Raw genomic sequence first — 12,093 nt, 5'->3', positions numbered from 1 at the left:
AAATCTATTTCTTAAGTATGATCAATCAACCAAGAGAAATCCATTCAAAACTTACTGCAGTTCTTTTCATCAGATCCATCCCCACAGTCATTATCGGTGTCACAGAGCCAATTTCTTGAGATACAGAGGCTATTATCACAGGTGAAGAAAGATGCAGGGCAGGAAGTGGAAGCATGGGTGGGGCAGTTCTGCTCATCGCTGCCATCCACACAGTCATTGTGCTTATCACAGCGCCAGTGCACAGGGATGCACTCTCCATTGCCACAGGTGAATGCTGAAGATGCACAGGAATTATCTACAACAGAAACAAATTGGTCATGAAGACATTTGTCCATACAGCCTTATAAAAGTCCAATTCTTCTCCTTTTTCAATAGGAGCATTATACAAAATAAAGAGAAATGAAATGTGCTGGTCATTCAAATTCTCCTCCTCCTCCTTATCTTCATCATCATCATCATTGTCTGACATTTACTTAGAAATTATCATATACCATTCATTTTTCTACATGTTCTATATCTTTTATTCTCTCTTAATCCTCACAAGAATACTTTGAGGTATATATAATTATCTGCATTTTACAGATGAGGAAACTGAGGTTTTCAGAGGTTTAAGAATCTGTCAAGGATTAAAGTTATAGTTGGTGTGACTCTAAGACCTATACTTTACTTTAAAGCTTACTTCTTCCAATAACAATCCAAATTCAGTCTACAGAAATCTTGAATGTGTGTCATTTGAGAAATGCAAATTGGCCCTGGCTGGTTGGCTTAGTGGTAGAGCATCAGCCTGGCCTCTGGATGTCCCGGGTTTGATTCTGGGCAAGGCATATAGGAGAAGGGACCATCTGCTTCTCCACCCTCCCCCTTCTCTTTCTTTCTTTCTTTCTTTCTTTCTTTCTTTCTTTCTTTCTTTCTTTCTCTCTCTCTCTCTCTCTCTCTCTCTCTCTCTCTCTCTCTCTCTTCCCCTCCTGCAGCCATGGCTCAATTGGCTCAAGCAAGTTGGCCTTGGGCACTGAGGATGGCTCCATGACTTCCACCTTAGGTGCTAAAAAAATATATACGGCTCCAATTTTAACTGAGCAAGGGCCCCAGATGGGCAAAGCATCACTGCTTGCAGGGTTGATCCCCATCAGGACAAAAGCAGGAGTCTGTCTCTCTGCCTCCCTCCTCTCACTAAAACAATAATAATAAAAAAAGAAACACAAATTAATAAAATACTCATAAAAATCTACACTTTCAGAAAGAGAAAAATTACATACAAACAGAAGGAAATTTTAGAAAAATATACAAGTGGGTAGTTGTATTTTCAAATTTATCACTTCTCTTTTTCTATTGTTACTATTGTTACTATTAATCATACCTTGATAGTGATTTCTAAGACTTCCTTAGAATGTTCTCTTTTATTTCTTCTTCTTCTTCTTTTTTTTATCAAGAGAGAGAAAGACAGGCAGGCAGAAAGAGAGAGATGAGAAGCATCAAATCATAGTTGCATCACTTTTGATTGTTCTGTGATTGCTTCTCATACATGCCATGACCAGAGGGCTCAAGACAAGCCAGTGACCCCTTGCTCAAGCCTCAAACCTTGGCTCAAGCTACTAATATCTGGGCTCAAGCCAGTGACCATGGGACCATATTGATGATTACATACTTAAGCCAGTGACCTCAGGGTCTCAAACTTGGGACCTCAGTGTCCTAGGTTGATGCTCTATCCACTGAACCACCACTAGTCAGGCTTTTATTTCTAATAGATTAGTTTTTTATTCCGCAATAGCATTTCTTATGCTCCAAAATTTATAAACTAGATTACCATAAAAATAATACAAAGATGAAAACCACCATTTCACCCCTAATTCATTTTATATCAAAGGAGTGGAGGAGGGATAAATATAGCCCATGAGATTTTCAAAAGCTCTTATTGCAAGCACTTATTTTGTGATACTATTCTCTCAGACACTAAAGATTATATCTAGTTGATTTTGATTTGACTTTTTGAGTACCTTGACAAGACATAATGACTCTGCACAGGTCCAATGTAAAAAAAAATTATTGAAGATAGTCCAAATCAATACATGTAATTATTTGTAACATTATCTATGAATAATATTTATTGTCTAGCTTCCTAAAACCTGAAATTCTAAGATAATTTTTCCATAAAGACAACCCAAGCTTGTTTTTCTAAGCCCACCTCTCTTTTCATCCCAGAAAGTGTATAAGCTACTTACTAAATGTGCCACATAGATGCTCATCGCTGTTATCATGACAGTCATCAATTCCATCACAGCGGTAGTAAGTGGGCACACATCTGCCATTGTTACACGGGAAGGAAAAGGAACCACACTGCGCCAGCGGTGGTTCATGGGATGGGTCTTCCACACACATTAGGTGATTGGAAGTCAGACTCATTCCATAGGGGCAGCCACACACCCGCTGAAAGTTTGGCACTGGGAAGCAGAAGTGGCTGCAGTCGCCATTCGGATGGGTGGGTCGGTTGCAATAGTTAGAACCTGAAAAGGCAAGTCCTGAGATAGTGAGTTAATCACATTTGTGTTAGGTTGATCAAAGATGTGCTTGGTGAAGGAAAACAAATGGGAAAGAAAACTTTTCAGACCCAATACTAAAAAGTAGCTTCCCACTGGAAATCAACAAACCAAATACAACATTCAATATAAATACAGAAAAGTGAGCAAATGTATTTTTTTCCAGCAACACTTTTGGAGTTAGTAGAGTTGAAAAGAGATTTTTAAGTCTTCTGGAATTAAATTATCTGGGTGACAGGAATATAAAACTATAAGGATCTATGTTAAATACTAAGTATGTAAAGAAAAAAGGAGCTACCATATTAAATAAATACATCCATATAAGAGAGCACGGCAATCACTCACCAGTCTGGATATTCTCGTCGTATGATTTCACATGCATTATATTACTGATGCCACTCCGGATAACTGTCATGTCTCCACCATCCGTCTTCCTGACTCGAACAATAGCACCCAGTCTCCAGTCAGTAAAAAACACATAGTCTAAGCAGAAACACGGATGATTAGTATTTTTGTCACAGCTCACTTATAAATCACTTGAAAATGTGCAATAGGTTTGTAATGCTTCTTGCAAATGTGAGAAGCTTCTCCCATAAATAGCTGTCATATGTTTCTGTAATCACTTTCCATTACTTGTTAATCTCTATAAATGATTCTTAAAAAGCCAATATATTTAATAATACTAGGGTCCATATTCAGGCAAATATGTATGGCGTATTGCAATGGCATTTAACGGCAATTAGGTTTAGACTTCCATGGGTGAAAATAAAAATTTAAAAGCCTTAGGATCTTCTAAAGAAGAGTAGATGGCACCTCATAAGACTGAGTTCTGGTCCTGGCCAGTTGGCTCAGTGGATAGAGCATCGGGCCCAGCGTGTGAGTGTCCCGTGTTCAATTCCTGGTCAGGGCACACAAGAAAAGGGACCATCTGCTTCTCCTCCCCTCCCTCTTTCTCTCTCTTCCCCTCCTGCAGTCAGTGGATCAATTTGTTTGACTGTCAGCCCAGGCAGGCGCTGACAAAGTTCTTATCCCAACTAAAGTACTAACCTGATGTGCTCACAGGCAAACACTTAACTTTGTGAAGGCTCGAAAATTAGGTAATAGACTAAATCATCTCTAAGCTCTGTTTCAGGTCAAAACTTCCATATCCCATGTCTTAATGAGGATATTTAAAAATAAGTTTCCACTCAATTTTAATTTTAAAAAATTGTTGAAAACAAAAAGTACAGATCTAATCCCAAAAGCAACTTTAAGTATATGTTTGGGGGTCAATAAAATTGATAAATAAAATAAAACAGAAGTGTGCTTATACATACAGCTACATGAATGTTCCATGAAGCTCAAAGTAGTGAGATAAAAATAATGTAAGATATTTTTTAAATGAACTTAATGGGGTAGCATTAGTTAATAAAATCATATCAGTTTCAGGTGTATAACTCTATAACACATCATCTGTACACTGTATTGCATGTTCACCAACACAAGTCAAGTCTCTTTCCATCACCGTTTATCCTCCCTACACCCTCCTCCATCTCCCTACACCCCCATCCTCTTCAGTAATCACCATGATGTTATCTGTATCTATGGAATTTTTTTTTGGCTTAATCCCTTCACTTTTCTCACTCAGCCCCACAACACCCTTTCCCCTCTGACAGTTATCAATCTGTTCATGTATCTATGCCTCTGTTTTTATTTTGTTCACTAATTTATTTTGTTCATTAGATTCCATATATGAGTGAAATTATATGGTATTTGTCTTTCTCTGACTGGCTTATTTCACTTAGAATAATGCTCTACAGGTGCATTCATGCTGTCGTAAGATTTCTTTCTTTTTATGACCTAGTAGTATTCCACTGTGTAATGTAAATACAACCTTTTTTTTTTTTTTTTGTATTTTTCCGAAGTTGAAAACGGGGAGGCAGTCAGACAGACTCCCGCATGCGCCCAACCGGGATCCACCCAGCATGCTCACCAGGGGGCGATGCTCTGCCCATCCGGGGCATTGCTCTGTTGCAACCAGAGCCATTCTAGCGCCTGAGGCAGAGGCCATGGAGCCAACCTCAGCGCCCAGGCCATCTTTGTTCCAATGGAGCCTTGGCTGCGAGAGGGGAAGAGAGAGACAAAGAGGAAGGAGAGGAGGAGGGGTGGAGAAGCAGATGGGCGCTTCTCCTGTGTGCCCTGGCCGGGAATCGAACCTGGGACTCCTGCACGTCAGGCCAACGCTCTACCACTGAGCCAACCAGCCAGGGCCTAAACACAACTTTTTAATCCACTTATTTACTGATGGTCATTTGGGATACTTCCATAGCTTGTCTATATACATATTTTTTTTGAATTAATGTTTCAGGTTTCTTCGGATATATTCCCAGAAGTGGAGTTACTGGGTCATAGGGCAGTTCTATTTTTAATTTTTCTTGTATGTGTGACAGAGACAAAGAGAGAATCACAGAGAGGGACAAATAAGGATAGACAGGAAGGGAGAGAGATGAGAAGCATCAGTTCTTCATTGTAGCAACTTAGTTGTTCATTGATTGCTTTGTCATATGTGCGTTGACTGGGGGACTAGAGCAGAGTGAGTGAACCCTTACTCAAGCCAGTGGCCCTTGGGCTTAAGCCAGCAACCATGGGGTCATGACTATGATCCCATGCTCAAGCTAGTGACCCTATGCTCTGACCAGATGAGTCTACACTCAAGCCAGTGACCTTGGGATTTTGAAACTGGGTCCGCTGCATCCCAGTGCGACTCTCTATCTACTGTGTCACTGTCTGGCCAGGCACATTTTTTATTTTTGAGATAACTCTAAACTGCTTTACAAAGTTAAAATCCCAAAAGCAGATTAATCCCAAAAGCAACTTTAAGTATATGTTTGGAGGGTCAATAAAATTGATAAATAAAACAGAAGTGTGCTTATACATACAACTACATTAATGTTCCATGAAGCTCAAAGTAGTTAGATAAAAATAATGTAAGATATTTTTTAAATGAATTTAATGGGGTAGCATTGGTTAATAAAATCATATCAGTTTCAGATGTATAACTCTATAATACATCATCTGTACACTGTATTGCATGTTCACCAACACAAGTCAAGTCTTTCTCTACACTAATCTGTATTCTCACCAACAGTGCACAAGGGTGCCCTTTTCTTCACATTCTTGCCAACACTTGTTGGTTGATTTATTTCATTTTGGTTGATTTATTGATGGTAACCATTCTGACAGATATGAGATTGCCAAACAAGGATGGGTCTACTTTTACAATGTGCAAATTATAAAAACAGCATACACTTATATGGCTTCAAAACATACCTTGAAAGATGGTAAGTCCAAATGGATGTGTCATCTGCTGTATATGGCCCAGGACTCTTCTATCTAAACCGTCAAAGGTGCTGTGCTCAATTTTATCAAATAAGGCATCTACCCAATACAATCGTAAAGCACTAAAATAATAAAATATTTAGTTAATTGTTATCCAGAAACTAGCAAATCACCCCTTTATAATGAAGGCTTTAAAAACAGTATGTTCAGGTGACATATTTATTAAATTTTTTAAACTTAAATTAAACTCATTAGATATTTAATTGTTTTATGTCCCCTAGAAAGATAAAGCCACTTTTATGAAGTGATTTTCAATTAAATGTCTATAAAAACTTAAAATGTTATCTTCAAGTTAAAAATTTTATTTTTCTCCTTGTTAAATAAACAAATTAAGAAAAATATTGATGGCCCTGGCTGGTTGGCTCAGTGGTAGAGTGTCAGCCCAGTGTGTGGATGTCCTGGGTTCAATTCCAAGCTGGGAACACAGGTAAAGCACCCATCTGTTTCTCCACCCCTCTCCCTCTTCCTAATCTCCCTCTCTCTCTCTCCCTCTCTCTCACTCTTCCACTCCTGCAGCCATGGCTCGATTGAAGCAAGTTGGCCCCAGGCACTAAGGGTGGCTCCAAGGCCTCCGCCTCAGGTGCTAAGTAGAGCTCAGTTGCAACTGAGCAATGCCCCAGATAGGCAGAGCATCACACCCTAGGGAGTTTGCCAGGTGGATCCTGGTCAGGGCACATGCAGGAGTCTGTCTCTGCCTCCCTTCTCTCACTAAAAAAATAAATAAAATATAAAATAAAATAAAAATATTGGTAGCTAATCTTTGTTTGAAAGGTTAAATACATTTCCTCTTTTTTTCCTCCTATAAATCACTTGAGCATTTCATATATGTAAGCTTATATATACCCTGTAGTTACCTTTTCCTATATTCCTAAATAGATCATCAATTTTTTGAGAACTATATCTTATACTTCAAAAATTCTCCCAGCGTGAATATAGACAAATAATACATTTGATTAAGTAACATCAAAGATTTCCTAGCTTCAAGATACTTCTTCTAACAATTACATATGACCTCTACTTTGTCAAATTCTTATTCTACTTCTAATGGAGTTTGGGCCTTATTTCTTCATACTGACATTCCACACAATTGTATTATTCTATTTCCTCTAGCAATTTCCTAGGAATATTTATGAATGCATAGTTTTCCTCCCAGCAGAAACTGGCTAACTGTATTGGTGTTTTTATGTTCTTATAGCATTCTACATCCTTCTCTCACTGCAAATAAACGATGTAAAAATACATGAGGGCAAGTCATACCAGTTTCCTCACCCCGTCATATTTTCATATACATGTTCCTCAGTAAGTGAGAACATAGCAACTCAGGATAATTCCTACTTACCCCCAATCAATGGCCAATCCATTGGGCCAGCCAAGAGTAGTATTTACTATGGGCAAAAGGTGAGATCCATCACCCCATGCTCTCAGAATTTTAGCAGGACGGAACCAATCAGTGAAGAATATATACCTAGAAAAAGAGGTAATAAAGATGTTAACAGCCTAACCAGGCGGTGGCGCAGTGGATAGAGCGTTGGACTGGGATGCGGAGGACTCAGGTTTGAAACCCCTGAGGTCGCCAGCTTGAGTGCGGGCTCATCTGGTTTGAACAAAGCTCACCAGCTTGAGCCAGGGGTTACTCAGTCTGCTGTAGCCCCACGGTCAAGGCACATATGAGAAAGCAATCAATGAACAGCTAAGGTGTCGCAATAAAAAACTAATGATTAATGCTTCTCATCTCTCCCTTCCTGTCTGTCTGTCCCTATCTATCCCTCTCTCTGACTCTCTCTCTCTCTGTCTCTGGAAAAAAGAAAAGAAAGACGTTAACATTGGGATATACTACATGACCTAGAGAGATTTAGCACAAACATAGATTCTCCAGGAACTTGCTGCAAGTAATTTCATTTTCTTTATATGCTACTGGGCTTACATAGGGGGGAAAATCTGCTCATTAAGCAGATGTAATTTACAACTGATCTAATTCTTAATTAAAGGTTCAGTTTTCATCATTTAACCAAATTCACAAAGACAAAAGGCATTAAATGGACATCCAAAGCAGAGAGTTCTTGTGCCAGACCAGGGGTAGTCAACCTTTTATACCTACCGCCCACTTTGGTATCTCTGTTACTAGTAAAATTTTCTAACCACCCACCGGCTCCACAGTAATGGTGATTTATAAAGTAGGGAAGTAACTTTACTTTATAAAATTTATAAAGCAGAGTTACAGCAAGTTAAAGCATAAAATAATGATTACTTACCAAGTACCTTATGTCAGATTTTCACTGTTTGGCAGAATAAATCTTTTTTTTTTTTTTTTCAGAGACAGAGAGAGAGTCAGAGAGAGGGATAGGTAGGGACAGACAGACAGGAATGGAGAGAGATGAGAAGCATCAATCATCAGTTTTTCACTGCGACACCTTAGTTGTTCATTGATTACCCTCTCATATATGCCTTGACTACAGGCCTTCAGCAGACCGAGTAACCCCTTGCTTGAGCCAGTGACCTTGGGTCAAAGCTGGTGAGCTTTGCTCAAAGCAGATGAGCCAGTGCTCAAGTCGGCGACCTCGGGGTCTCGAACCTGGGTCCTCCTCATCCCAGTCTGACGCTCTCTATCCACTGTGCCACCGCCCGGTCAGGCAGAATAAATCTTTATAAAACAACTGACTATAGTTAAATCTATCTTTTTATTTATACTTTGGTTGCTCCACTACCACCCATCATGAAAGCTGGAACGCCCACTAGTGGGCAGTAGGGACCAGGTTGACTACCACTGTGCCAGACTATTGTCACCAAGTAGATATTTTAAAAAGACACAATTCAGGTTCTGGCCAGGTAATTCCGTTGGTTAATTTGGTTAGAGTGTTGTTCGATCCCCAGTCACAGCACATGCAGAAATCAACCAACGAATGCATAAATAAATGAAACAACAAGTTTATGTTTCTCTTTCTCTCTCCCTTTCTCTATCTCTAAAAACAATAAAGATAAACCAATAAAAATAAAAGACACAATACAGGTTACATTTTAAATATTCCATGTTGTTCAAATGAAATAGTAAGTTATGAATAAGAAATCAGAACTTAATCTCTCTATTTCTCTGTGGAATAAACATCCTGGATCCACTACATCACTCTTTAGTCATTTTTCACAAGGATTTGATAAATTTGTAGGGAAACGTTTCATCCCTGAAAATGAATGCATCTAATTCTATGTAACTCTTAAAGTTACATAGCCATCTCTTATCATACTCAAGCCATCTCTTTTATTGTGAGAAGTAGCAAAAAATAAATAAATCTAAGGGGGAAAAAAAGAAGAAAAGAAAAAAATTTTCTCTTCCATAAATTAGTCTTTTCTAAAATTAGTCTTTCTTGAAATGTGACTTCACCTGACCAGGTGGTGGCGCAGTGGATAGAGTGTCGGACTGGGATGCATAGGACCCAGGTTCAAGACCCCCAAGGTCACCAGCTTGAGCTCGGGCTCATCTGGTTTGAGCAAAAGTCCACCAGCTTGAACCCAAGGTTGCTGGCTTCAGCAAGGGGTTACTCGGTCTGCTGAAGGCCCACGGTCAAGGCACATATGAGAAAGCAATCAATAAACAACTAAGGTGTTACAACGCGCAATGAAAAACTAATGATTGATGCTTCTCATCTCTCTCTGTTCCTGTCTCTCTGTCCCTGTCTATCCCTCTCTCTGACTCACTCTCTGTCTCTGTAAAAAATAAATAAATAAATAAATAAAATTGAAATGTGACTTCATATCTTTTTTAATTAAGAAGTGCTAAGAAAAGAATATAATGGCTTTTTAAAGCCAAATGTCAATGATTTAGTTTAATAAAAATTTATTAGAAAATCAACCATTTAACTAGAGGCCCATATAATTTATCAATAATGCCAGTTTTAAAATGTTTCATATTTATTTCATAAGGAGAAAATTAAAATATGAAATAAATACTCTAGAGATGTCATACAGAGTTGTTAGACACAGGCTTTCCAGTCAAACAGATCTAGAATTTGAATACAAACTGTTGCTTTTGGATTAAACAATATTATATATATACAATGCTTACTGTGTATCCTCAGTGAATCAGGCTTTAGTGAATTATCAATCATTTATTTTAATTGTTCCATTCAAAAACAACTGGTGCCATGACTTGGATGGTCTTATCATGGAATAATGCAGGGGTCCCCAAACTTTTTACACAGGGGGCCAGTTCACTGTCCCTCAGACAATTGGAGGGCCGGACTATAAAAAAAACTATGAACAAATTCCTATGCACACTGCACATATCTTATTTTAAAGTAAAAAAACAAAACGGGAACAAATACAATATTTAAAATAAAGAACAGGCCCTGGCCGGTTGGCTCAGCGGTAGAGCGTCAGCCTGGCGTGCGGGGGACCCGGGTTCGATTCCCGGCTAGGGCACATAGGAGAAGCGCCCATTTGCTTCTCCACCCCCCCCCTCCTCTCTGTCTCTCTCTTCCCCTCCTGCAGCCAAGGCTCCATTGGAGCAAAGATGGCCCGGGCACTGAGGATGGCTCCTTGGCCTCTGCCCCAGGCGCTAGAGTGGCTCTGGTCGCGGCAGAGCGACGCCCCAGAGGGGCAGAGTGTCGCCCCCTGGTGGGCAGAGCGTTGCCCCTGGTGGGCGTGCCGGGTGGATCCCGGTCGGGCACATGCAGGAGTCTGTCTGACTGTCTCTCCCCGTTTCCAGCTTCAGAAAAAAATACAAAAAAATAATAATAATAAATAAAATAAAATAAAGAACAAGTAAATTTAAATCAACAAACTGACCAGTATTTCAATGGGAACTATGCTCCTCTCACTGACCACCAATGAAAGAGGTGCCCCTTCTGGAAGTGTGGCGGGGCTGGATAAATGGCCTCAGGGGGCCACATGCGGCCCGCGGGCCGTAGTTTGGGGACCCCTGGAATAGTGCATCAGGATCCTACCCAGGACCACCTTGCAGATCAGGATTCCTGTCAGGTACCAGCGGGGAACCATTAAGCCCCACCAGCTCCTCATTTTGCATTGGGTGAATCTGGGTGGGGTTTCTTGGAACTCCAGAACTCCTCATGTCAACTGTGGGCACTTTCACCACCTCCTTTCATGCCCAGTCTCATTGTCCCTCCCTACAGAGAACAAGGATCTCTTGGCTCTGAAGGAAAACATGGCCCCTCTTCAGCAGGAAGCAACTACAGAAAAGACTCTGTCCTATTTCTCTTAAAGAATTCAGAACCAAGAATTCTTAAAGGAGAATGTAGTAGGCAATTAGACCAATATGAGCAGAGCAAGAACAGTGGGCCAGGTACAGAAGAGAACCAGAGTGGAAAGCCCTGGATTCTTAGCAATAGGCAAAACTGGGAAAACAAGGACCTTGCCCCCAGGGTAGCTTTTTCTCCACTAGTATATCACTGGTCACGGGGTTTAGACCCCCTGATCTTTCCCATCATTAGCCATGTGGTTCAAACTCTCCCCTGACCTTTCCTTCCCTGGCATGTCACTAGTCATGTGGGTTAGATGCTCTTAGAGGCTAAATGGACAATGTGTCTGGACAACAGTCCTTAACAATCAAGCCCCAAAGATAATGAGATTCTGACTTGCATCAAATACATTTAGACTTCAATTGTGTTTGAGCTCCAGGCCCAGAAAAGCAGGAAAACCAGACAAGGACAACATGGTTGACATCAGAGCAGGTACATTGACTAATGATACCCTCCCTGCCCCGGTGCTAACCAATCAGTCGAGACCACAACCCTGAAAAACACACTTAGAAAGCTGATGAGTATTCTTTTGGGAATCCTCCTTCTGAGACCCCCAGATAATATCCTCAAGACAGATGAACATAGTTCTGCTCTTTCTGTAGAGCCTGCCCATGCCTTTCCTCATCCCCTTCCCAAGGCATTTTCCTTGCTTCTGTCTCTCCTAGGCTCCAAAGCCCTTCTTTTGCCTCTGTAACTTGTCTCTCCTGAGCCCATTTCTTCTACAGCTCACTTCTATGGCTGTGACACTGTAAAGAAACTTTCTCTTATAGTTTGAGTTTGGGCTCTGAATTCTTTCTTAGCCAGAACTCAAGCACCAAGGTTGCTGAACCAAGGTCCAATTGCTGGTAACATTCTGGTGCCGTTTCATCCCCCAACACAACTACCTAGCTCAGACTTGTTCTAAACCAATATATTAGCTATTAAACATATTT

General features: G+C 40.3%; 1 protein-coding gene across 1 annotated transcript in view; it reads right to left on the bottom strand.

Annotated features, from left to right (window-relative positions):
- Positions 1–12,093, bottom strand: part of LRP2 (LDL receptor related protein 2) — a 255,526-nt gene that overhangs the window by 129,139 nt on the left and 114,294 nt on the right. The window contains exons 18-22 of the mRNA XM_066279296.1: positions 7,252–7,377; positions 5,844–5,974; positions 2,880–3,017; positions 2,220–2,501; positions 56–295 (exon numbers count right to left, since the gene is read on the bottom strand). Of these exons, the coding sequence (XP_066135393.1) occupies positions 56–295; positions 2,220–2,501; positions 2,880–3,017; positions 5,844–5,974; positions 7,252–7,377 (917 nt within the window). The remainder of the gene's footprint in view (positions 1–55; positions 296–2,219; positions 2,502–2,879; positions 3,018–5,843; positions 5,975–7,251; positions 7,378–12,093) is intronic.

The sequence above is a fragment of the Saccopteryx bilineata genome, chromosome 5 (assembly GCF_036850765.1).
Source record: "Saccopteryx bilineata isolate mSacBil1 chromosome 5, mSacBil1_pri_phased_curated, whole genome shotgun sequence".
Classification (NCBI taxonomy): Eukaryota; Metazoa; Chordata; class Mammalia; order Chiroptera; family Emballonuridae; genus Saccopteryx; species Saccopteryx bilineata.
Note: the sequence above shows the minus strand (reverse complement) of the source record. Positions and strands in the feature narration are given on the sequence as shown.